This window comes from Pelophylax lessonae (assembly GCF_965119305.1).
Source record: "Pelophylax lessonae genome assembly, chromosome: 7".
NCBI lineage: Eukaryota > Metazoa > Chordata > Amphibia > Anura > Ranidae > Pelophylax > Pelophylax lessonae.
Window position 1 is genome coordinate 223,817,025 of NC_138774.1, and position 27,780 is coordinate 223,844,804.

A 27,780-nucleotide genomic window follows, 5' to 3' on the forward strand; every position below is an offset into this window, starting at 1 on the left:
GTTGACCATGGAGAGGCCTGTACTGAGTGGAACCTGTCCTGTTAAACCGCTGTATAGTCTTGGCCACTGTGCTGAAGCTCAGTTTCAGGGTCTTGGCAATCTTCTTATAGCCTAGGCCATCTTTATGTAGAGCAACAATTCTTTTTTTTCCAGATCCCCAGAGAGTTCTTTGCCTTGAGGTGCCATGTTGAAATTCCAGTGACCAGTAAGAGTGAGAGCGATAACACCAAATTTATCACACCTGCTCCCCATTCACACCTGAGACCTTGTAACATTAACGAGTCACATGACACCGGGGAGGGAAAATGACTAATTGAGCCCAATTTTTTTAATTTTTACTTAGGGGTGTACTCATTTTTTGTTGCCAGCAGTTTAGACAATAATGGCTGTGTGTTGAGTTATTTTGAGGGGACAGCAAATTTACACTGTTATACAAGCTGTACACTCACTACTTTATATTGTAGCAAAGTGTAATTTCTTCAGTGTTGTCACATGAAAATGTATAATATAATATTTACAAAACTGTAAGGGGTGTACTTACTTTTCTGAGATACTGTATATGTGAACTCCCTCACTTTGTAAAACAACCCATTCAGATTAAAAATAGAAATAAAAGGCAAAACATGTTTGCATGAAACGTTACAAATACTTTTTCCTTTTTTTTTTGCAAGTGATCACGATCTCTGTTCTCAGCGGCATAAAGGGCATAGAGAGCTGTGGGTAGAGAAACAGCAGCAAACTGAACCTCCCAGTGAACAGCGGTGCAGGGGGTTGTATCAGTACATACATCATTGGAGGACAGGCAGGCTGTTCTCCCAGCACAGACAGAAACATTACCACACTGGGGTGGATGTGTTCTCATGCCTAGTGTGGTCAGTTTGAAATAGGAAAGCAGGAACACCAAGGATTTCACACAAAGGACACAATACAAAGGGAACTGGTTACTTTCTCATACAAGTATATGGTTAACATATTCTTTAAACACAAATACAATAATCGCTATGCAGTCGTATATTTCTTTAAAAACTATTTGGTAAAAAAAAATAAAAAATACATGGACAAGTGTGAATAGGTACAGCAGCATTTAGTCTGAGAGGGGGCAGGGCTGCAATAGGAGCCAATCAGGCTCTGCTACACACACACGTGCTGACAAGAGGAAAAAGCAGAGTAAATGGAGATGCTGACTGATAAGTGTGGCACCACAACAACATCTGGACAAATGAATTGGCATATACAACTCCTATTCTAATAAAGTTAGGAAGCTGTGTAAAATATATATAAAAACAGAATGTTATGATCTGCAAATCCCATAAACCCACATTCTATTCATAACTGAATATATTGGATGACATGATCTTCTTAAATACTGTCATGATTCTGTGATGGACAACATGGGCTCAGGAATATTTGCATAAATCAATGTCTGTGAACACAGTTCGCAGGTAAAAGTTCTATCATGCAAAGGAGAAGCCATATCTTAACATGATCCAGTGTCGTCATCTTCTCTGGGCCAAAACTCATTTAAAATGGTCTGTTGCAATGTGGAAAACTGTTCTGTGGTCAGACGAATGGAAATTTAACATACTTTTTGGCCACCATGCCGCGTCCTCCGGACTAAAGTGGGGAGGAAACGTCTGGCTTGTTATCAGCGCTTAGTTCAAAAGCCTATATCTTTGATGGTGTGGGGGTTCATTAGTGCATATGGAATGGGCAGCTTGCACATCTGGAAGGGCACCATTAATGCTAAAAGATTTATCTAGTTTTTAAAGCAGCATATTCTCCCATCCAGACTACATATTTTTCAGGGAAGGTTTTACATATTTCAGCAGGACAATGCTTAACGGCATACTGCATCTGTGATAACATCACAGCTTCATAGTAGAAGAGTTCGGGTGCTTAACTGGCCTGCCTGCAGTCCAGACCTTTCACCAATTGAAAATATTTGGCGCATCTTGAAAAGAGAAATACAACAAAGATGGTCCAGGACTGTTGAGCAGTAAGAATCTCATATCGGGAAAGAATGGGATAACATTTCTCTCCATCAACTGGTCTCCTCAGAAAAACACTGGATAGGATAACCAAGCTCTACTGCTTTATTAGGAAATCTGTGGCTGCAGACTGGTGCTCCTAGCTGGGATGTGCAGTCCCTATACACCTGGATAGTAGTGAATTTTAGCCGGCAACACATATTTTATTAGCTACATGTAGAAAACACGAAATACAGCTAACGCGTTTCGGCTGTTTTGGCCTTACTCATAGAATAACTGGTCTCCTTAGTTCCAAGACGTTTACAGAGTGTTGTTATAAGAAGGGGGATGCTACACCATAGTAAACATAGCCCTGTCACAACTCTTTTGAGATGTGTTGCACTCACCAATTTCAAAATTACCTAATTTTCTTAGGTTTGTAAAGGCTAAAGTTTTTAAAACTCATTGTATACTCCCCGCATTAAGGTAAAAAAAAAAAAAAAAAAAACTTTCATGTTTTGCTCCCCCCCCCCCCCCCAGCCCTGCTTAAATACTTACCTGAGCCTGATTTTAATCCAGTGCTGTGCCCAAGAGCAGCAGAGCTGCTGTCTTTCTCCTCACAGGCTCAAAAACAGCAGCAGGAGCCTTTGGCAGACACCCGCAGCGTAGCTCAGGATCTGGCCTACATGTGTGCCACAATAAGAAAAGGCTTCCTATGGTGGCACATCGAAAAGAGGAGGAGCCAGGGGCGCCAGCAAGAACCTCTAAAGGGGAGACTAGAGGAATGCTCTGTGCAAAACCATTGCACAGAGCAGGTTAGTATAAACCGGTTAGCTTTTAGAAAAATAGCCTTCATATTCATAATCACATTAAAATGGTCAGCTTAAACATTTGATAGGTTTTCTACAGGGAAAAAAATATGGGTTTTTGAGATTTGAAAACCATTGCATTCTGTTTTTAAGTAGATTTTACACAAAGTCCCAATTCTTTTGGAACTGGGGTTGTAAAAGTGTTCACATGTATGCATTTCACCGTTGTTTGCCTGTAGTTCAGCTTTAATACAGAAAGTACACCTCAAGACCAGGCAAAAATAAATACTTACACTACGGCCTGGGGGTAAGAAAGATTCCACAGTCTGCTCAGAACCCCCACCGCTGTCAGAGCCACCAGGATCAGGTTTATTTCTAAGGTTACTACAAACGGAGACTTCCGAAGGTCTGACATCCCGCATGGAGGCGGCACAAGATGGACAAGAGCGGATTAAGAGGACAGGCTATGAAAGAGAAAGCAAGGAGAAGAGACAAAGAAGAAAATGGAAGTCAAGGGAAGAAGAATTTACATCCTGCAGGAGAGGAAAAAAAAATGTAATCAGTAAAAAAGGTAATGCCTAAGGCAGAAACTAAAAGATAACAGTCTGCTTTTTTTCTGCCAGATTTTCACACAGCTATTACTTAGCGGGATTTAAAGCCTAAAGACCGCAATTTGGAGGCCTTAACCACTTAAGCCCCGGAAGATTTTACCCCCTTCCTGACCAGGGCCTATTTCGCGATTCGGCACTGCGTGACTTTAACGGACAATTGCGCGGTCGTGCAACGCTGTACCTAAACGAATTTGACATCCTTTTTTCCCCACAAACAGAGCTTTCTTTTGGTGGTATTTGATCACCTGTGTGATTTTTTGATCATGCGCTCTAAACAAAAAAACAGCAACAATTTTGCAAAAATAACAATATTTTTCACATTTTTTTATATGAAATTCCCCAAAAAAAAAAATTTAAAAATCACATTTTTTTTACATTTTCGGCCAATTTGTTTTTTGCTACATATGTTGGGTAAAAAAAAAAAATTGCAAAAAGCGTATTTTGATTGGTTTGCGCAAAAGTTTTCACGTTTACTAACAAAGGGAAAGATTTTTGTCATTTTTGTTGTTTTTTTTTTTAAACGAGTAATGGCGGCGATCTGCGATTTTTTTGCGGGACTGCGACATTGCGGCGGACAGATCGGACCCTTGACTGACATTTTTGACACTTTTGGGGTTACCAGTGACATTACTACAGTAATTAGTGCTATACATATGCACTGTTACTGTAAAAATGACACTGGCAGTGAAGGGGTTAACTGTATTGGAGAGGGAGGGGTTAAGTGTGTCCTAGGGATGTGCTTCTAACTGTGATTGGCTGTGGCTACTAGTATAAGAACAGAGATCAACGGTCCTACATAGTAGAACCGTGTGATCTCCATTCTTACACAGGGGAGAATGACAGGCGGCTTTGTCTACATTAGCCGGCCGCCTTTCTTCCGGTGTAACGGACGATCGCGAGTGACCGGCGGACATCTCAGAGTGATTTTAACCACTTGATGACCAGGCCTTTTCTGGCTCTTTTTGTTTACATGGAACAATCAGTATTTTTTGCTAGAAAATTTCTTAGGACTCTCAAACATTATAGAATTTATTTAGAAAATAAATTGGTGGGTTTTGCAGGTTTTTAGGTCACCAGGTATCTGGGCAGCTTTTTTTTTTTTTTACATACACTTTTTTGAAACAATACATAACCCAATTTTTTGGTTAAAATAAATAAAATATTTTATACGCATACGTGTATATGTATATATATATATATATATATATATATATATATATATATATATATATATATATATATATATATATATATTCACGGTGGTACCTCACATGGGTGAGAATCTCTTTTTGCGTGTGTGTGGGACCGATGGGTGCATTTCCCTTTGCGCACAACCACGGGGGATGGGGGCACTTTAAATTCTTTCCCCCCATTATTTATTTATTTTTACACTGGTCACTTTAGGCCCCGTTCACATTGCCGCGATCCGACTTCCCAGGGCGACCTCCGAGGTCGCGGTGCGAGCAGCGCGCCGCGACCTCAGAGCGGCCGGCACGGACTTCATAACATTGAAGTCTATGCAGGTCGCTCCGGGTCGCCCCAAAGAAGCTCCGGACCCTTTTTCTAAGTCAGAGCGACTTGTGTCGCTCCTATTAGAACGGGTCCACAGCTTCCCTATGGAAGGTGACCTACGGCGACCTGTGAGGCGACCAGGTCGCCTCACAGGTCGCCCCAGTGTGAACGGGGACTAAATGTTTTCTTTTTTTTTTTTACATCACTTTCATTACTGTCACAGGGAATGTAAACATCCCTTGCCACAGCAATGGGGTAATAGTGGTACTCTCTATGGTGAGATCTGGGGTCTGAAAGACCCCAAAACCCTCCTCTGCAATTAAAAGCATTTGATCACACCAAGATCAAATGATTTTTAAAAATGGTGCGGTTTACATCCGGGCCCCCTGGAAGTGTCATGACGTCATTGCTTCCGGGTTTCTATATCATCATAGAGCCCAACAAAGCCAATCTGGTCTTTATGATCAGCCGGCGGCAGCTGCAGGCATTACCCCGGTATAACTTTTTAAACTCCAGCAACGTACAGACATGTTGCTAGTTGGCAAGCAGTTAAAGGCTGAGGTTTTTTTTTTTCCTTTCTAAAATAACAAACATATTATTATACTTACCTGCTTAGTGTAGTTGGTTTTTCACAGAGTAGCCCCAATCCTCCTCTTCTTGGGTCCCCTGTCAGCGCTCCTTGCCCCTTCCTCCTCCCCCCAAAGCAAGCTGCTTGCTATGGGGGCTTCCAAGCTGCTGTTCTGTCTGTCCATTCAGACACAAAGCATGGCTCAGCCCTGCCCCGCCCCAACTTTCTCCTCATTGGCTCACTGGCTGTGATTGACTGTAGTGGGAGCCAATGCCCCCCGCTGCTGTCTCAGCCAATGACAAGGCAGAGACCCTGCTCACATGTACATTGCTGGGATTGAGATGGAGCTCAGGTAAGTATAAGGGGGTTGGGAAGCTGCACAGAAGTCACAAAGGTAAAAAACCTTGAGCCTTTACAACCACTCTAAATTGCACCAAAATACCCACTGTTCCTTTGTATACGGCAGCTCATCGATCCTTGTAGGCTCCAACATCTGGTATTTGGTGGCAGCTGTGACGGAGGACGGAGTGACAGGTGACCAGAAAGTGGGTATAGGAGCTATTCCCATTCACTGTGTTTTGAATAAGTAGGGTTGTAGGTTCTCTTTAACCACTTCTGGACCATAAGGTTTTACCCCCTAAATGACCAGGCCATTTTTTGCGATTCGGCACTGCGTTACTTTAACAGAAAATTGCGCGGTCGGGCGACAATGTACCAAAAAAAATAATAAATATTTTTTCCCCCACAAATAGAGCTTTCTTTTAGTGGTATTTGATCACCTGTGAGACTTTTTATTGCTATATAACATTACCAAAAAAAAAAAAAAATGTAAAAATACAATTTTTTCATCCTTCTATGCTAAAAAAAAAATTCCAATAAGCGTATTTGGATTGGTTTGCACAAAATGTATCACGTCTACAAACTAGGGGAAAGATTTATGTGTTTTTTTTTTTTTTCACTAGTAATGGCGGTGATCAGAGATTTTTAGCAGGACTGCAACATTGCCACTTTTTTGACACTTTTGGGGGACCAGTGACATTACTACAGTAATCAGTGCTAAAAATATGCACTGTTACTTTATTAATGACACTGGCAGGGAAGGGGTTAACCCAGGGGCGATCAAAGGGTTAAGTGGGAGCCTGGGGGTGTTTTCTAACTGTGAGGGGGATGGGCTTGTGGAATCAACACAGAGACCTGTGATCCTAAATAGGAGGAACACAGGCGCTCTGTGCTCATTCCAGAGAGAACAACAGTCTGCTGTGTATACAACACCAGACTGTCGTTCTCTCCCCATGGATCGGCTTCCCTGCTGCCTTATGGGGGCACGCACTCCCTCAGGAGCGCTCCCGAAAACCGACGTACCCGTACGTCAGTTCGCACAGCCGAGCCAGCCTGCCGCAGTACATCTGCGGTCGGGCGGTTGGCAAGTGGTTAAAGCAAGATTCCTCAACAAAAAATTCCCTCTAGCAAACAAAGGAATGAGAACACATCGCACCAGAAATCTTTCCCCCTTAAGGACAATATAAAGGTTACATTCCCAGCCGTTGTCCACTGTCCAGTTGATAAGTTACAATTAAGCAGCAGGGACTATAGAAGGCTTCTTCTTCTCTTCCTCTGGAACAATATTGCAAGTTGCAGTTTTTACAGTAAGGAGTTCTGAAGTTTTATTATCTTTTTCTAGAATTGGGTAGGTCCAACCCACAGCAGTCATAATCTACCCCCCCCCCCCAATGAAGATTTGGTCTGCTTAATTTAACTCACTGTTTCATCTACATTTGACATTCCTGCTCCAAGTCCAGGCTTACACAGGACAGAGGATTGTCCCTGAGCTCAAGCCTTACCTACAATCTTGCATAGTTGTACAGACTCCTCCCCTGTACTGAATTTACATACTCTGATTTCACTGCACACTGTGAGCTTCATGCTGTATTTTTTTTTTTTTAACATGTGACCAGCAGCAGAGGACTAGAAGCTTTTTATGCCTATGTTCCCCCCAGCACCCCCTTACACTTACCAGACTCTGATCTTGATCCAGCAATGTGCATGAGAGCAGTGGCTTTCCCTCACTGGAGGGTCAAGGCCATTGGCTCCAGCTGCTGTAAATCACAAGCAGTCAGGAGGGAGTAGGGGGCACGGCCGAGCAGCATCATGACTGGACTTCCACACCAGTCACATCATCACGGCACAGTATTGTAAATGTAGGCTGAGCTGCGCAACCGGGGCTCAGTGTTCAAAAAGGCAGAATGACAGAAACAACTAATGCTGGCCATACACTAGCCAGAAAATCGTTCGATATTCTGTCATTTGGTCTGTTCGTTTGTTTTTTTGCCCAGTTAATGGGCACAAAAAGAAAAATTGGTTTTAACTTTTAAGGGCCGAACGAACGATAAATTGAAAGGTTAATGTGTTTCTCACCCAAACTGTTTGTACTAAACATATGTGACAAAATGAAAGGAAACCAGATCCATTTATGTCCATTGAAGGATTCATCGATCAAAATTCGGTCATTACATGATGGCACGATCGTCTGTTCTCACGGTACGGCTGAGTGTTTTTTTTTTTCGAAAATGCGTTTGAACTATTTTTCGTATAGTGTATAGTGTATGGCCACCATTATAGTAGTGTCTCTTTTGTCATAAAAACCGCTAGCGGTCAGCATTTATTTGTAGGATGAATTACACAATAAATCACTGGATTTTTTTCTGCTTAAAGGAGTTGTAAAGTCAGAAGGTTTTTTTTTTTATCCTAATACATTCTATGCATTAAGATGAAAAGCCTTCTATATGTGGCAGCCCCCCCAGCACCCCCTAATACTTACCTAAGCCCCATCTCTGTCCAGCAGGGTCCAAGAGTCCCTCGGCCGCCCGTTTTTGATCTTTTGCTTTTAAAAAGTAAAGAGATTTTGGGTCTTTCAGACCCAGATCTCTCCATAAAGAGGATTGGTCATGCTTATTTCTATTACAAGGGAAGTTTACTTTCCTAAAAATAAAGACAGTGTAAAAAAAAAAGAATAAATAAAAAAGTAAAATTAAAATAAAAAAATAAAAAATTGTTAAGCTCCCCCATCCCTCTGTGCTCGCGTTCAGAAGTAAACGCATATGTAAACGGTGTTTGCACCACATGTGAGGTTTCCCCGCAAACATTCGAGCGAGAGCAGTAATTCTAGTGCTACACCTCCTCTGTAAAGCTGGCCATACATTATACAATTTTCTTTTAGATTTACCAAAACCATATAATATGAGGTCACACCTAAACACTTTCAATTTGTATGCAATCAGGAAGGCCCTTCCACTACATAGTTGAAGGTAAATTAAAACTGAAGAAAAAAATTGTACATTGTATGGCCAGCCTAACTCTAAACAGGTAACCTGTAAAGGCATTTAAAACATTGCCTACGGAGATCTTTAACCACTTCCCACCCGCGCTATAGGAAAATGACGGCGGGAAGGTGGTTGCATTATCCTGACTGGACGTCACATGACGGCAGCAGGATAATGGGCTTTCCCCCGGAGGGCGCGCAGAGCGGCGATGAGGTGTGTCACTCTGACGTAGGCTCTTTACCATGTGACCAGCTGTGTCCAATCACGGCTGATCACATAGTACACAGGAAGAGCCGTTGATTGGCTTTCCTCAGTTCGTGCCTGATAGACATGAGTAGAGGAATACAGACAGGGGGGGGGGGGGGGGTCTGCACGGGCGGGGGGGGGTGCCACTAGAACCACCAGGGATGCCCACCCATGACCCCAGGGATGCCCACCATGGCCACCAGGGATAGCAATCAGTGCTTCCCGCCACTGCCCTTCCCATCAGTGCTGCCCACCAGTGCCCATCATTGCCATCTATCAGTGCCCATTATTGACCACCAGTGTCGTGCCTATCAGTGCCCATCAATGCTGTATATCAGTGCCACCCCATCAGTGCGGCCTCATCAGTGCAGGAAAAAGCGTATCTATTTACAAAATTGTATAACAAACAAAAAACTTTTTTTTTTTTTCAAACTTTTCAGTCTTTTTTTATTTGTGTAGCAAAAAAGAAAAAACCTGGCGGTGATCAAATACCACCAAAAGAAAGCTCTATTTGTGGGGAAAAAAATTACAAATTTGGTTTAGGGTACAGTGTTGCATGACTGCGTAATTGTCATTCAAAATGCAACAGTGCTAAAAGCTGAAAATTGGCCTGGGCAGGAAGGGGGTGAAAGTGCCCAGTATTGAGGTGGTTAAGTACGGTAGTTTGTCGCCATTCCACAAGTGTGCGCAATTTTAAAGTGTGACATGTTAGGGATCTATTTACTTGGCACAACATCTTTCACATTTTCCCCCCAAAAAATTTGATATATCTATCCATCCATCCATCTCATTAAGGGCCAGTTCACACCACATGCAGTCCAGTGCAGTTTTTTTCTGCATCAAAAACGCATGAAAAGTAGGTTATATGGTTTTTAATGGCATAGTTCACACCAGTGCTTGCAGTTCCAGGAAAAAAAAAAAAAGTAGAACATGCTGCATGTTTCCTGCACTGGACGGGAACGCTGTAAAACGCATCAAAAACGCACTGGAACACATATGTCCTTACTTATGGTTAGGAAAAAAAAAAAAGGGGGAAATGCACTGGACTGCATCAAAAACTCACCAAAAACGTGTCAAAAACACGCATGCAAGAAAAAGCATCTGGACTGTTTCTGTGGTGTGAATTGGCCCTAAAGGGCAGTCCAAATGCATTCCAGATCACACCATAGAAACGCAGCCCGGATGCGTTCCAGATGCTTTTTTGCATGCGCATTTTTGATGCATTCTGGGTGCGTTTTTGATTCAGTCCAGTGCATTTCCCCCCTTTTTTTTTTCGCTTTACCCTAAATAAGGACATGCGTGTTTTTTATATGTTTTATAGCGTCCCAGTACAGTCCAGTGCAGGAAAAATGCAGAAAGTTCTATTTGTTTTTTTTCTGGAACTGCCAGCACTGGTGTGAACCATGCCATTGGAAACCATATAACCTACTTTCCATGTGTTTCCGGTGCAGAAAAGAAAACCGCACTGGACTGCATGTGGTGTGAACTCGCCCTTACATTTTTTTTTCCCTCCAAAAAAAAAATTGCGTTTAAAACCAAAGCGCAAATACTGTTGGACATAAAAAATTGCAAGAATTGCTATTTTATTCCCTAGGGTCTCCACTAAAAAAAATAAATAAAAATTAGAATGTTTGGGGGTTTTACCCACTTGCCGAGCGCCCGCCGCAGATTTACCGTGGCAGGCTGGCTCGGCTGTGCGAAAAGATGTAGCCCTAAGTTGGTCGTGCGCGTGGCGCTGGGGGGTGAGTGCGCAGCAGGGATGCCGATCCACGGCGATTGCTGCCGGCCACCTGTGATCATTCCCCGCTGAGAGAAGAACGGTCAGCTGTTGTGAACACAACTGAGGGGGTGACTACAGCTGGGCAAAGTAACCAATCAACTTCTAGCTCCAGCTTGTTTAGTTAAGCCTTGAAAATGAAATCTAGAAGCCGATTGGTTGCTATGCCCAGCTGTTCCATTTGTAGTAATCCCTCCCCTCCCCTCCCCCCAGTACATTCAGTCACACAGAGACAGGAATACTCCCCAGCCAGTGATGGAGGGAGAGACCCGTGCACCATGCTGGCAGTCTGCGAGGATGTGAACTGCAGCTGTCCCCATGCCCCATCATCTATAGAGAGAGCTACATCAGAAAAACCTTCATACACAACACCACAGCCGCCGCCATTCACCACAGTTACCTGCTGCTGTTCTTCACATGCGATTCGTAATGTCTGAAGAGTTCGCGGCTCGATTAGCACAGGCTGCGGGTCATGTGATCCGAGGCCGCTGTAGAAGGCAGACAGCAGAGGGCGCTCGAGGAATGTGTAATCATAGAGTGGAAGCGGTCATGTGATTGAATGGTTTCCATGGTTATCCCTGATAGGGACGTGGTCTCTTGGTATATGGGAACGTGTCGAGATAAAATGTAGCCGATAATAAAGTTGCTGTTCACTCTGATTCAAGTAGTGTATGATTGATCCCAATACAGCCATGACACCCCTCTCATTTGGAGGAAATGGCTAACTTGGAGCAAACGTGTTATTGGCTCTAGATCTGGCAGTACAGGGCAGAGATATTTAAAGCGGAGTTCCACCCAAAAGTGGAACTTCCGCTTTAGGGAGTCCTGACCCCCCGACATGCCACATTTGGCATGTCATTTTTTTGGGGGGGGAGCGGGTACCTAGTTTTGACAAGTACCCGCTCCCACTTCCGCTCGGAGCGCCGCGGCGCCCTGAGCGGAAGTTCTCCTCTCCCCCTCCCTCCCTGCAATCTTCTGGGACACGTCAGAGGTCCCAGAAGATTGCCGGCCAATCACGGCGCGCAGCGCGACTTGCGCATGCGCAGTGGGTACCCGGCTGTGAAGCCGCAAACTGTAACAGCCGGGTGCCCACAGCAGTGATGCCGGCACCGAGGGAGAGGATCGAGGCTTCCGGCGGCCGCATCGCTGGACCGTTGGACAGGTGAGTAAATGGCTGGAACTCCGCTTTAACCACTTCAGTTCCAGAAGATGTAACCCCCCCCCCCCCCCCCCCCCACACACACACTTCTGACCAGCCCATTATTTGCGATACGGCACTGCGTTACTTTAACTGACAATTGCACGGTCGTGCGACGGTGTACCCAAATAAAATTGATGTCCTTTCCCCCCCTCTACAAATAGAGATTTATTTTGGGGGTATTAGTTCACCTCTGTTTTATTTATTTTTTTTGGGCTATGAATTTTGAAAAGGAAAAAAAAAAATCGAATTTCCTCATCAACAGTGTTGCTCATCTTAGTTTAAAAAAGTAATTAGTTACAGTTACAAATTACTTCTCCCAAAAAGTAATTGAGTTACTGACTCAGTTACCACATTGAAAAAGTAATTAGTTACTCAGCAAAGTAACTGACTTTTTTTTTTAACATTCTATAATGCAATTACGTTCTATAACATCTTTAATAGCAGTGGCGTGGACGCTTGGCACACTGGTGGTGACGTGGGTGTGGCACACTGGTGTTGGGTGGCTGCCTGGCTGGTGGTGGCGTGGGCGCTTGGCACACTGGTGGTGGGTGGCTGCCTGGCTGGTGGTGGCGTGGGCGCTTGGCACACTGGTGGTGGGTGGCTGCCTGGCTGGTGGTGGCGTGGGCGCTTGGCACACTGGTGGTGACGCGGGCGGCACACTGGTGGTGGGTGGCTGCCTGGCTGGTGGTGACGTGGCACACTGGTGGTGGTGTGGCACACTGGTGGTGATGTGGGCGTGGCACACTGGTGGTGACATGGGTGTGGCACACTGGTGGGGGGCAGCTGCCTGGCTGGTGGTGGCGTGGCACACTGGTGGTGGCGTGGGCGCTTGGCACACTGGTGGTGACTTGGGCGGCACACTGGTGGTGGGCGGCTGCCTGGCTGGTGGTGGCGTGGGTGCTTGGCACACTGGTGGTGGTGTGGTGGGTGGCTGGTGGGTGGTGGTGGCTGGTGGGGGTCTGAGTCCTGACTGTCTGTGAGTTTTTTTTTTTTTTTTTGTTACCTGCTGTGTGGGCTTGCTGGTGGTGGTGTGGCCTCTGGCCTGGCAGGCACACTGTTGTCCGGGTCCCTCTGGCTCCTTCCTCCTGCAGGCCTCAGGCCTGCCTGTCTCTGTGCCTCTCTCCTCTTCTGGGCTGGCTGTGTGCGTTGGACTGGACTTGTTGGTGGACTGGTGGTGGTCTTCCTGCTGGCTGCTGCCCGCTGCCCACCAGTGCCCTACTGCCCTGTGGTGGACTGGTGGTGGAGTCTCCTCCTGGCCTGGGCTGGACTATTTTTAAACTGTCTGCTGGTCTCGGTCTGTAACTTACTGCCACTGGTTGACTAGACTAGTTGTTGTACTTGTATATAATTTATTTGGCACTGGCAGACTGGCACTGTGGGTGGGCGGCAATGGGCCTGGCTGGGTAGGATCGCCGCCAGACTCTATGCCCGCTCTCCCCTGTCCTCTTGCTGCTGGCGCGCTGTTCTGTTGCTGCCGTGCCTGTGAGACAGCGTCCACTCCTGTCCTGGGCTGGCGCCGCGTGACGTCACGTGACTCACTCGATGAGTCTCCTCCTCATCTCTCTCCAGGACCGCGGACAGCGGTCATAGAGGACTCGGAGAGGGGGAATACAATTACATCTACTGCCATCTAGTGGCGGTAGATGTAATTGCGGTAACGCAGCCAGAAGTAGCGGCAGCGGAGTTACAGGGAGACAATGAGTAATCTGATAGATTACTCGTTACCCTGAAAAGTAACTGCGTTAAGTAGCGCCGTTTACTTAAACGCAGTTACTTCCAACACTGCTCATCAACTGAGGCCAATATGTATTTGGCTACATAATTTTGGTAAAATAAATCCCAATGAGCATTTGATTGCTTTGCGCCTAAAGCCCCGTAAACACAGAACAATCATCGGCCGACCGATCGGCCGTCTTTTGTCCAGAGTTGTGTTTTGGTGGTTGGAATGTGCCTAGACTGCACACAAATTTTCTCGCCCGACAAAATTCTACTTCAGAAGTGATGTCATGTGTTGGTTTGCTTTCTTTGTGTTCTTTCTTCTCTGAGCATGCCCAGACTTGCTCATAAGGTTTTTTCACTGTCGAAATCTGTACTGACTGCACGAAAATCGGACGTGTTTTGACGGCGGACAAAAATTTTATAACCTGCACACCAGATTTTTTTTGGCCGAAAAGTAGGTTTTCGGAAGCATCATACTAACAAGCCAAAAATAGGCAGATCAGTCGTCGGACGAAAATCCCCGGCCAATTTTCGACGCGTGTGTACGAGGCTTAAGTTATCGGGTCTACAAACTAAGGGATAGTTTATGGATTTATTTTTACTAGTAATGGCAGCAATGAGTGACTTATAGCTGGACTGTGATACTGCGGTACACAAATCAAACACATTTTACTGTCTGGCCTTGATCTTTCCTCTCTTCTCCCATTCATCTTCTCCCCCCTCTCCCAACATGGACACCAGGAGGCTTCTCTCCATCAATGCTAAGGGACTCAATGTCCCAGAAAAGAGGCAAATGATGTTAAACGATTTGCAAAGGTCCAACATAGACATTGCTTTCATACAAGAAACCCATTTCAGAGAGGATAGACTTCCCTTACTTAAAAGCAGGATCTTCCCTAGGACTTATCACCAGTGTTGGGGGTAACTAGTTACAAAGTAACTAATTACAGTAACTACATTACTTTTTTTGGTAACTAAGTAAAGTAACTAGTTACAATACTAATATTGGTAACTACACTACTTTACTAGGCTATAGGAACGCGCTTTCCTGCGTTACCCAAGCCGTGCGATACAATCGTTATTTCGAAGAATAGAGAGCGATGAAGTTTATGACTTTTTGTTGCACTTTGTTTTATTCTGTTTTTTCAGGTTTTGTTCTCATGTTTCCCAAAGCCTGTGTTTATACAATAAACTCTATGCAGAAAGAGAGTCATGTATCTTCTTCTACATGGTCAATTAAGAAAGAGGAAAGTAAAGTAATAAGTAGTGAAGTTACTTTTCAAATGCAGTAACTAGTAAAGTAATCTCATTACAATTTACAGAAGTAACTAGTTACATTTTTTGAGTAACTACCCCAACACTGCATATCACTCTACCAACCCGGAGGCTAAGTCAAGGGGTGTCTCTATTATTATCTCCGGAAAAGTACCGTGGACTTGTAAACACACTCATACAGATCCCCATGGTCGATTCCTATTTCTGAGGTGCAGAATTGGTGATGTCAGAGTGACTTTGGCCACAGTTTGTGCTCCCAATAGCCAACAAGATATGTTCAATAGCAGAGGCATTGAGAAGCTCCTCAAGTTCTCTGAAGGCCAATTAATTATTGGGGGAGATTTTAACACCCCCCAATTCCCTGCGAGGATACGTCTTCAGGGTGGGTCTTCCTCTGTCCCTCCTGGTGCCCGCAACTGCATTGCAAAATCCCTCCATTGAGCACCATTAAGGGAAGTGTGGCGTTTAATGCACCCAGGGCAACTGGACTACTCGTTTTACGCTACACCCCTCAAAATATATTCACTTATACCGCACTGTCAACTGCATGCAATTTGGAATTCCTCCATAGGAACCATCACCTGGTCCAACCACGCCCCTGTGATATTGTCCTATGCACTGTTACAGATCTCCATTCATCCAGGACATGGAGGCTGAATGAAAGCTTACTTCAAGACTAGACTTTCCTAATAGATGTTACTAAAGAGATCACTACTTTCAAACTAACACCACCGGAGACTTCAACCCAGGAATTCTCTGGGAAGCCCATGAGGCAGTCATTCGTGGGGTACTTATTAAACACAGTTCTGGGAGTAAAAAAAAAAAAAAAAAGCAGCTAACGGTGCAGTTGCATTCTCTTCTTCGAGATTTACATGCACTAAAATACCGTCACAAACACACCCTGTCACATTCTTTGGAAGGGAACTTCTGACTCAAATCAATGATCTTCAACATTTCAAAGCCAAAGCGGCTATGCAAATATGTCGTAAATTATCATAGGAATCGGTGGACAAATGTGGTAGATTGGCTGGCTAAATCTCTCCAAGACCAGATGCTGGCAACCTATATGCCTCAGATTACCTCCCACACTGGTCAAAATATCATGCTACCTAGACATATCACTCAAGAATTTAAGTCATTTCTATGCCTTTCTTTACAATCTACAAACCTCAAAACCCCAGCAGGATCAGATATCAGGGATCTTTAAACTATTGCCCTCCAGTTGTTCAGGAAGTACAATTCCCATCATGCCTAATAATGTCAGAGTTTTACAGTGCCTCATGGGATGTGCGGTTCTGCAACAGTTGGAGGGCCATAGTTTGAGGATCCCTGCCCTAGAGGAACTAAAACAGGTGGGGAGAGGTGCCAAGGCGTGTAAGGCTCCAGGACCCGACGGGTTCACCATACAGTATTATAAAACACTATTGCCATCTCTCGGTCAGTTTATAGTCAACATGTTTAACGCACTGGGATCTGGAATGTCTATTCTTGAGGCGACGCTGCAGGCCCAGATATCGGTCCTTCCTAAAGAAGGAAATGCCCCCACATCTTGTGTTGTAGCTAGAGACCGATATCTTTACTGAATGTTGACCTTAAACTGTTTCCCAAACTACTAGCGCTCTGGATCCAATGGCACTTGCTACAACTGATTCATTTAGGCCAACTTGTGAGGCACAGTACAACACAACTAAAGTCCTATTTCTTTTACATGTAGCTAACATGACCCACACTCCATGTGTTCGCATAGGAACAGGCGTTTAAAAAAACCCTTTGACCAGGTGGATTGGGATTTTATGTTCTTGGTATGATGGTACCTTGGCAATACCATGTTGAACTGGATCTCATAGATCTATTCCAAACCTGCCGCACAAGTCAAAGGAAACAGTGTCCTATCCAATTGTTTATCAATCACAAACAGGACAAGACAGTGGTGGCCCATATTAAACCTTCTTTTTGTTTTGTCATTGAAACCCTTTTTATGTAAGATACATCAACATCCGTATATTACCTGCATTAATGATGGAGTGACCCAACAGAATGTATCTGCGTACGCTTACGATAACGGTTTGTGTCCATAAAATCCTTTTCTCTAAGGTTCACTAACAGACACAGCTTCAAGTTTTCAGACCATTGGGCTTCATGCTGTCTCTCCTCAGAAGTAGGACTAGGCTGAAACCTTTTTGGTTACACTCCTGGGGCAGTCCCAGACAGCATACCATAACTTTCTGCTGTAGGACTCTACAATTTGTAACATTCAGTGTCAGAACATATAACTCAACCACAACAGAGGGGCAGGTGCTGTGTCCGTCAGGGAACTTCAGAGAAAACGATTTTACGGTAAGACAAAAATCCAGTTTTCTCTTTCGTCCACTGACAGACACAGCTTCAAGTCATCAGACCATGGGGAGATCCCAAAGCAGTGTCAATAAGAGGGGTGGGGAAAAAAAACACAGCAAAAACAGAATTCCCAACAAGGCTAAACATACTGGTAGCCAACTAGGAACAACTGGAGCTCACCACCAGGAAAAAATTACACCCTCAAGAAACAGAAGCCTCTACAACTACAGCCTGCAAATCTTTGCAGCCAAAAGCTGCATCCAGAGATGCAAGTACATCCACCTTATAAAACTTTGTGACTGTGTGTACAGACGACGCGTGGCCACCTTGCACACCTGAACCACTGACGCCTGATGACGGAAGGCCCAGGAAGCACTAAGCGACGTCGTAGAATGCACTTTAACAGGGAAAGGAGGAACCTGACCCTTAATGGGACAAGCCTGCACCACCGTCTGCCTGATCCACTTGGAAATGGTCACAGCAGATGCAGCCTGCCCCTTACGAGGTCCATCCGTAAGAACAAAGAATCCGATTTTCGAATCGGTTCAGTCACCGCCAGGTACACATGAATCACCCTTGCCTTACATTCCTTAGATGTGGTAATTTCTTTAGGATGTTTCAGTTAAGGACACAGAGACGGTAAAACAATATCTTCATGCAAATGAAACCCCGGTAAAACAATATCTTCATGCAAATGAAACCCCGAGACAACCTTAGGAAGGAACGCCTGAAAGGGTCGCAACACCACTTTGTCCCTATGAATCACCAGGTAAGGTGACCGACAGGACAACGTAGCCAACTCTGACACCCTACATGCGGAAGTAATAGCGACTGAGGACATGCCGCCGCGCCCCCCCCCCCCCCCCGGAAAAACACACCCACCCCGAGACTCGCACCAATTAATGTACACCTTCCAGATTCTATGATAAACCTTCCTAGAGTTGATGTCCTAGCTTTTAACAACATAGGAATCACCGACTCCGACAACCCCCTTTTTCTTCAGCACCTGGCTTTCAATAGCCAAGCCGTTAAAGCCAGTGACTGTAAAGCAGGATGGAAGATTGGCCCGAGACAGAAGATCTTCCCGAGAGGAAGTTTCCATGGGACGTCTGCTACCAGCCTTACCAGGCCTGTGTACCAAAACTGGCGGGGCAGTCTGGTGCCACCAGAATGACTGGAATCCCTTCCACCTCAATCCTGCATAGCAGCCTTGACAGAAGTTGTATTGGAGGAAAGGCATAAAGCAGATGATACTGACCCCAGGGGGCCACCAGGGCATCTGTGGCGTTGGCCAGAGGATCTCGAGACCTTGGACACAAACCTCTGCACCTTCCTGTTGAGACGGGAAGCCAGAAGGTCCACATCAGGGTCCCCCACCGAAGACACAGTTAATGAAATACCTCTGGGTGAAGAGACCATTCTCCCAGATCCAACATCTGCCAACTGAGACAGTCCGCTTGCCAAGACTCTACCCCAGGAATGTGCACAGGAAAGAGGGCCGGAACATATTGTGCCCACCTCAAGACGACGACCACTTCCGAGGCCGCCAGGGCACTCTGTGACCCCTTGAAGATTGACATATGCCTCAGCATTGTCTGATTGTATCCGTACAGGGCATCCTTGCAGATAGTCCATCCATTAAGACAAAGTCTGACCTGAATTTCCAGGATGTTGATCGGCAACCTGGATCAGATTGTCCCATGACAGCGGATCCTTGTTCCATTTGATCAAAATGTCCCTTTGCAAAGGTCTAGTGTGGAACTTAGCAAATAGAACCGCCTCGAAGGTGGAGATTATCAAACCCAGCACTTGCATGCAAGTCCTGAATGATGATCGATGGTTGGACAACAGGAGCCAAACTGCATTCTGTAGCTTCAGAAGTTTTGCCTGATGAAGAAAAAAAACTCAGGCTGACGCTGAGTCCAGTGTCATACCCAAGTAGACCAGCTTTGTGGATGGAGACAGTGCTGATTTCTGAAAATTCAGTGTCCACCCGAACTCCTGCAGAATTTGCATCGTAATGTCCAAGTCGGCTTCTAGAGCCGAGGAAGACCCTGCAAGCAGAAGCAGATCCACCAGGTAACCCAGTAACGCAAATCCCTTCTACCATAGCAAGGCCAACACTGGGGCCAAAACCTTTGTGAACAACCGAGGAGCTGAGGCGAGACCAAAGGGTAATGCCAAGAATTGAAAGTGCTCCTCGCCCACAGCAAAACGGAGAAACACTGATGCCCAACATATATTGGAATATGAAGTGAGTGTCCTTGAGATCGATAGAGGCCAGCAGATCTCCTTGATGAAAGAAAGCTACTACCGTGCGGATGAACTCCATCCAAAATTTCTGAACCTGCACAAAGTGGTTCAGAGCCTTGAGATCCAAGATCGGACAAAACTTGCCTTCCTTCCTGGGAACTGTAAACAGATTTGAAAAAATACCTTAGAAACGTTTAGACTCTGGAACCAGCACTAAAAACTCCTTGTACTAACAGGTCCTGCACTGCTCCGCAAAGGCCCAGTTGCCGCTCGGGATACAGGCGTAAGTTGGAAGGAAAGAACCGAAACTCGATCTTGAAACCATCTGAATCAGTTCGTGGATCCATTTGTCCTGAATGAGCAAGGTCCACGGATCCGGAAAGAAGGGAAGACATCCCCCCAACCCCAGATGCAGGCACCTCTTCAGGCTGGGGAAAGGCTTGTCTGCGGAACCAGAAGTGCCTGATTTGGACTTAACTTTACTGGAGGCTTCAAGAGACAGTGGAATGGTAAGGGTGGATCTCAAGCCCTTTTCCTGTGAACCAGACGGACAAAAGGGCCGTTTGTGAGCCGAAAAGAAAGGACCACGCTTACAGCGAGGTTCCTTGCCCTTAGCAGCCAGCGGAAGAAAAGTACTCTTGCCTCCCGTAAAGCCCTTAATAATCTCTTCCATAGAGGCACCGAAAAGACGTCACCTACAAAAGGAAGAGGAGTCAGCACCTTTTTAGAAGCCTGGTCGGCCGACCAGTGCTTCAACCAGATCATGCAGCAAAGGATCACCGTCATCACCGAAACCCTGCCGGCCAAGGGGGCCACATCCAGGGATGCATGACAAATATACTGTTACCCCTGGATCAACTGATCCACCAGCTCAGGAGGGTGTTGACTCCCCTCCAGATCCTGGCGTAAAATCTTAGCCCATTTCGTTAAAAGTCTGGGATACTAAGGTGATTGCAAACACCAGTCTCAAAATTGAACCAGCCACGGTGAAGAGGTACCAGAGCGGAGCCTCAGCTCTTTTGTACACAGGGGCCTTAAAAGATGGAGAATTCTCCACCGGCAAAAGTGTGGCCTTATTTAGCCTGGAAACCTGAGAGTCCCGACGGTGGAACCGTTAGTTTCTTCAGGAGAGACTCCTCAAAAGGGTTATCTACTAGCAATGCTTAGGTATTCCAACTATACATTTCAGAGAACCCCATTGACTAGTGACAATCTCGTCAAAATAGGCAGAAAAAGGAAACACCTTAGTCATCTTGGAAGATTTGCGGGTACCAAACTGCACAGACGTCGCCGACTCAGCTTCAGCTGAGTCCTCCAACTTTAAAGTTTCCCGCTCTGACACAATTAGGGCCTCCATCAGCTCTTTTTCATGCCCACTGCAGAGCATGACGACTCATCCTCACTATTCGAGCACTCAGCGTGCGTGGAGGCAGACCCAGTGGGCGCTTCTTGCCAAGCCTCATTTGCAGGGCCATATCTACTTTGGCTACTAGCGACGAACGTTATGGCCGCCAGGGCAGGCTGAGACCCAGAGGGTCCCGCAGCTTCCAGGAGTGGATCAGGTGGTGAAACGCGCTCCAGAAGCTCCATGACCATAAGAGGTTTATCGGAACCGCACTGCTCAAAATCTTTTTTTTTTTTTTTCAGAACAGAAGACCCCTCCCCCCGTGCACTGCTGGGGCACCACAAGAATCAGCACACCCGGGCAGCGGAGAAAGGATAGTATACCCCCAGAGACTCACCACCCGAGCTGTAGAGTGCCAAAACGGTCTGCCACACTGCTAGAAAGAGGAAATGCCGACCTGACACTAGAGGCCCCCCGCAGCCCAACACTGCATCAGGCTACAAGAAAACGGCCACCGTTAAACTCTATGAGGAAACCAAAAACATGGCTGCTGGACTACACAAACATGGCCACCGAAGACAGGAATAGAATCTATGGCAAAATGGTGACACTGCACGTGACCCTGGACCCCAGGGAAGCACACAGGCCCCAGGAGGGGACCCCCCTGCAGCACCCAAGTACGGACACCCCCACCTGGGGGCCGGCAGTGGCATTACCCACTACTTCTCCGGCCCAGCACCATGTAAGCCCCCCCCCCCCACCCAAAAGCACCCATGACCCCCAGAGGGGGCCAGATGAGGGCACCTACACAAGGGAAACCCAACTAAGGAGAAAGGAGAAAAGCATGAGGGGGGAAGGACACAGGAGGGGCCTACCATCCACAGGGAGGGCCCGCGATCACCCCAACAATTCTGTAAGAAAGGAGAGGGAACACTATTCACCATACCACGGTCACCAGGCGGGCACTACTCCCAGCAGTCCACTGCACCATCTTGGAATGGGGGTGCTGCAGCCTGAGTAACGCTGCGACACTGATCGTGACTGCTGTTGTGACCAAGGCTATGCGACCTCGCAAGGTGTTTCACTTGACAGCCAGCCCCTGTCCGGTGGGGCTATGTCACGGCCAACCTAGCGTGGAGCTAATAATTGGGTCGCGCTCGCAACCCAGACTGGGAAGACCGCAAGGATCTAGGATATCCAGTGCATCGCCCAGTCGGGCTTGATTGTAGTTCACACAGGAACAAAAATAAAAGAAAAAGTAAAACATTTAATTTAAAAAGTAAAAAAATGCCAGAACTGCAGATCCAAGCAGAGCCAGGTTCTTACTCCTGACTAGGCAGAAAAAACTGGTCCTACAGCAGGAAGTGATGGTATACCCTCTGGGACTGCCCCAGGGGCGTAACCAAAAAGGTTTCCGCCTAGTCTTACTCCTGAAGAGAGACAGCATAAAGCCCAATGGTCTGAAGACTTGAAGCTATGTCCGTCAATGAACTAAAGAGAAATTTTATTTTCTCTCACTAACCCCTTAAATCGCTTTACCGAACCTCTTTTGCAAATTTGAGACATATGGTAGATTAAAAATTAATTTTAACAAATCTGAGGCGATAGGGGTGGTTATACCGTGACCACTCCTCCAACACCTGTGTTCAAACTTCAAACTAAAGCGGACTGAATCTGCGCTGAAATACTTGGGAACATTAATCCCCCTAAATTCTCAGAAATTTTCGAACTCAACTTCCCTCCACTCTTAAAGACAGTGCGCGCCTTACTAGACAAATGGCAATCTGGCCTCCATTCGTGGTTCGGCCGTTGCAATATAATTAATATGAGTATCCTCCCCAAATTCCGATACCTCTTTCAAGCTCTCCCAATACTCATTCCTTCCCACTACTTTAGACAAGCACAATCCCTACTTGTAGATTTTATATGGGCCTACAGGCAGCCTCGACTATGTAGGTGACTACTCTCACTCCCAAAAAGACTTGGAGGGTTAGCAGTCTTGGACTTACGCAAATACTATCAAGCCACGCAACTAGGGAGACTCAGACAGGTGTCGTCATGGCGACACCAAGCTGTGGCCTAGACTAGAACAAGTTCAAAGTAACTTACCGCTTAATAGAGCCCCCTGGTGCTACCACTCGTTGCAGAGTTCCATGAAACACCATCCCCTTATAGGCCACACAACGTGAACTTGCTCAAAACTATTTACAAAATCTTCCCTTTCCTCAACATACTCACCAGTGACCCCCATCCTGGGAAAACCTCCGTTCACCCTGGGCTAGCAGGATAAAACTTTTCGAACTCTACTTGAGTCAGGTCACTATCAGGCCTCATTTCTTAACTTCAGTTGGCTGGCCTTCCCTTGCTGACCTTACAAACCCCTTGGGACCCTTCCGCCTTTGCTTTTGGAGGGCGCTCCAACTTCACCACTTCTTACAATCCTTGCCAACCCCAAATGGGTATAGAAAACAACTCACTGCCTTTGAGAAACACTGTTCCCATGACGGCGTATTACCACACGTACTATACAGTGCATATAACACTACTGTTCACACCTCCAGGGACTTACCAACCTCCTCATTTTGCCCCAGATCGACAAAACCACATTAATCAGTTTTCTTTCAAGTCCTTCATGTGTACGAAGATACAAGAAACCAACTTAAAACTACTGTCAAGGTGGTATCATACACCGCTAAAGTTAAATAAGTTCATCCCTATGGCCACTGATCACTGCTGGAGGTGTTGGGAGGGCAGGGGACACAACTACACATCTTTTGGCATGTCCCAAGCTCGGGGAGTTTTGGAAGACAGTACGAGAGATAACTCAAAAATTCACTGAACGTCCACTTCCCAACGACCCTGCCTTCTTCTTTCTCCATGCCTCTAATATCGGAGCTCAAATCTAGAAAAAAAATCTGTCATTAGTCATCTCCTAAATGCAGCCAAAATGTGCATTCCTCTTAAATGGAAGTATCTGAAACCCCCAACCATTGGCCTATGGCTTACAAAAGGTAGGGGAGATAAACAGGATGGAAGACCTTGTTCTTTCAGCACGTCACCAACATGATCCATGTTCCAAAACTTGGGCTCTGTGTAATATGTTTATCCTCTCTGATGAAGGGGGATCCCTTCCTAACAATGAAACCTGAGTGACACCAATTCCAATTTCTTGTGTGAGATGTAGGAGACATTTATTTATGGAGAGATTGTCTGACAACTGCACATACCTCCTTGTGTTCCTGTCTAATTCCCTCCCTGTTCTCCCATCCTTCTCCCCTCCCACCTTCCTTGCTGTTTTTTTTTCCTTTTTCTCCTTTCTTGCCTCTTTCCCTTTTCTTCCTACCTGCATAACTCTGTCGGACTGTTCACCTTACTCTAAAAACACAAAAACTGTGTTAGACAGTTCCTGGCATTCATTAGAATTAGTTCTCTGTTAGTCCCTCCCCTCTGGGGAAATGTTGGAATGTTTTACTAATAACGCAAGATTAGTGAACGCCTTGTATTTTGTGCATTACTATATTGTTTTAGAATGTGTATTTTCTTGCATGCTGCTGTTACGATGCCTTGGAATTGGTCTTTCTCATGAATAAAAGATTTGTAAAAAAATTCATGTACAAGAGCATTTTTTACATGCCAGCAGAATCATATTTCTGTTCAGCCAGTCTTGAGATTTCATGAAGAGAGATAACACCGCTCAGGCTAGTCAAAGTCCATGATTCAAGGTGAGTGCTGAACCAGGAGAAGCGTGAAAGAAGAAAATGGTCGCACACCACCACGGAATCCAATGAAGAAAAGTTCCTTTATGCACAAATGGTACAAGGTACAGCAGGGTAGGACAGTAGACGCGTTTCACACGACTGCTACGTACCTGTTCACATTGGATTCCATGGTGGTGTGCGACCATTTTCTTCTTTCAGTCTTAAGATTTACACAACCACTTTGGTGAGCTGACATTTCTCTGCTGCAATTAAACTATACATCCTGGAAGTCTTTTCTCTGCAGTCTGTGATTGGATAGTGAAGGAGCAGTAGCAAACTGTTGAGGAATCCTGTGTCTTTATCAGCATTCTCCTTGGCAACACATCTGATCTAATTAGCTGCTAGATAAGTTCCATTAGCAAGAAGCTCCATAAAAATATTTCTGCATGACATGCACATCTTTAAATAGCACAAAAAAACTAAACAAAAAACGGAATTTTTGTAAAATCTTACCTGTAAAATTCCTTTCTCGGAGTCCTCCGACAGTTGCCGCCTCTCCATATTCATCACAATGGGGTTATGACCTTTGCTCCGTAGGAGTAGCTAGGCAACAGAATATGTCAATATTAAGGCTTTTAACATATCCCACCCCCAGGGGGTGGTCCCCTCAGTCAATACCCTCCTACTTCCTGTATCCATACCTCAGTTTCAGTGGAATAGCAGTAGAGTATACAACCAAACCCAAAAAGAGGGGCGGGGGCGGCGACTGTCGGAGGACTCAGAGAAAGGAATTTTACAGGTAAGATTTTACAAAAATTCCGTTTTCTCTTACGTCCTCCGACAGTCGCCGCCTCTTCATATTCGTCACAATGGGGACGTCCCAAAGCAATGCAAACATGAGGGGTGGGAAACGCAGTCGCGCCCAAAGGCAACGCCGTCTACACATCAGAGAAAGGAACCTTACCAAGGGAAGGAAACCAGCTGGGCAGCATGAAAAAAGGTGCTCAACAGGAGCAACAACCCAGGAAAAAACAAATAACCTAGGGAAAAAATTATATCCCAAACAGCCAAGGGCCCAAAACAAGGGACCCTAAGGAACTGCTGCACTAAGAACCTTGCGGCCAAAGGAGGCATCAGCCGATGCCTGAACATCCACCTTGTAGAACTTCGTGAAGGTGTGAACGGACGACCAAGTCGCCGCCTTACACACCTGGGCCACAGAAGCCCGATGATGACAGGCCCAAGACGTACTCAGATCTGGTAGAGTGCGCCTTCACAGGCATAGGAGGAACTTTTCCCTTCAAAGCATATGCCTGTTCAATGGTCTGTCTGATCCATTTGGCGATGGTAGAAGCCGACGCCGCCATGCCCTTCCGAGGACCCTCTGGAAGGACAAATAAGGAATCCGACTTGCGAAAAGATTCAGTCGATTTCAGGTAAACCCTGATCGCCCGAACAACATCCAGGGAGTGCAAATCCACCTCCTTCGGATGCTTGGGCTTCGCGCAGAGCGAAGGTAGGACAATATCATCATTGAGGTGAAAATCCGAAATCCTCTTCGGAAGAAAAGAAGGGTTAGGTCGCAAGACGACCTTATCCAAGTGAACGACCAGATACGGAGACCTGCAGGACAAAGCTGCCAGCTCCGACACCCGGCGAGCCGAAGTGATCGCCACCAAAAAGGCAACCTTCTTGGACAACATGGACAACGAGATCTTTCTGATCTGTTCAAAGGGAGCATGTTGTAACACGGACAGAACAAGATTCAAGTCCCAAGGAGGCAGGGGTTCCCTCCTAGGAGGGACCAGATGTCGCACCCCTTGGACAAAAGTGCTAACCAAGGAGTTAGATGCCACAGGATGTCGAAAAAGAACGGCCAACGCAGACACCAGACCCTTGATCGTAGCCAGCGCCAAACGCTGGTCAACACCCGTTTGAAGGAAGGACAACACCCTAGACACCGAGTACGTGCGAGGGGAATGCCCCCTGGACTCACACCAGGCAAAATAGGCCTTCCAAGTACGCTAATAGACCTTCCCCGAGGAAGACTTCCTCGCGTTGATCAAAGTGTGAATGACCTCAGGGGAGAGACCCCTATCCTTCAGGACCTCGGTTTCAACAGCCAGGCCGTCAAAGCCAGCGACTGTAAAGCAGGATGGAATATCGGCCCTTGAGACAGGAGATCTTCTCGAAGAGGCAGACGCCACGGGGCGTCGACCGCCAGATTCACGAGGTCTGCGTACCAGGACCGGCGAGGCCAGTCCGGTGCCACAAGAATCACAGTGTGCGGTTCCGAGTTCAACCTGCGAAGGAACCTGGACAGCAGTTGAATCGGTGGGAATGCGTACAGCAGTCGGTACTGATGCCACGGAGCAACCAACGCGTCTGCCCGAGGATCGCGTGTCCATGCCACGAACCTTTTCACCTTGTTGTTCAGACGAGACGCGAACAGGTCCACATCTGGAAGACCCCACTTCGCGCACAACATCTGGAAGACATCCGGGTGAAGTGACCATTACCCCTGGTCCAGGGTCTGGCGACTCAGATAATCCGCCTGCCAGTTCTCCACCCCCGGAATGTAAACTGGCGTTATCGCCGGGACAGGTGTCTCGGCCCAAGACAGAATGTCGGCCACCTCCCGAGCCGCCCGGGCACTCCTGGTGCCCCCTTGATGGTTGATGTAGGCCACCGCTGTGGCATTGTCCGTCTGCACCCAAACCGGACGGCCCTGCAGCCTGTCCATCCAACGTCGAAGGCAGAGATTTACCGCTCGTAGTTCCAGAATGTTGATCGGAAGGGAGGATTCCTCCACCGACCAAGTTCCCTGGGCGGACAGAACGCCCAGAACACCACCCCAGCCCGACAGGCTGGCATCCGTGGTGACCACCGTCCATGAGAGACGACGAAAAGACTTGCCCCCCGACACCGTCAGGGACTGGAGCCACCACAGAAGATCCCTTCTGGTGCGATGACTCAATGAAATCTGGAGTTCCAGAGATTGCGGTCGCCCGTCCCACCTGGACAGGATCTCCACTTGGAGACCCCGTGTGTGAAACTGGGCGAAGGGAATCGCCTCGAAAGCTGAGACCATTAATCCCAAACAGCGCATACACGTCCGGATGGACGAGCACGGAACGTCCCT

The 27,780-nt window shown here is 46.4% G+C and overlaps 1 protein-coding gene across 1 annotated transcript in view; it reads right to left on the minus strand.

Annotated features, from left to right (window-relative positions):
• PRRC2B (proline rich coiled-coil 2B) overlaps nt 1–27,780 on the minus strand; it is a 327,590-nt gene that overhangs the window by 48,932 nt on the left and 250,878 nt on the right. Inside the window, exon 32 of the mRNA XM_082264226.1 lies at nt 3,070–3,212. Within this exon, the coding sequence (XP_082120352.1) occupies nt 3,070–3,212 (143 nt within the window). The remainder of the gene's footprint in view (nt 1–3,069; nt 3,213–27,780) is intronic.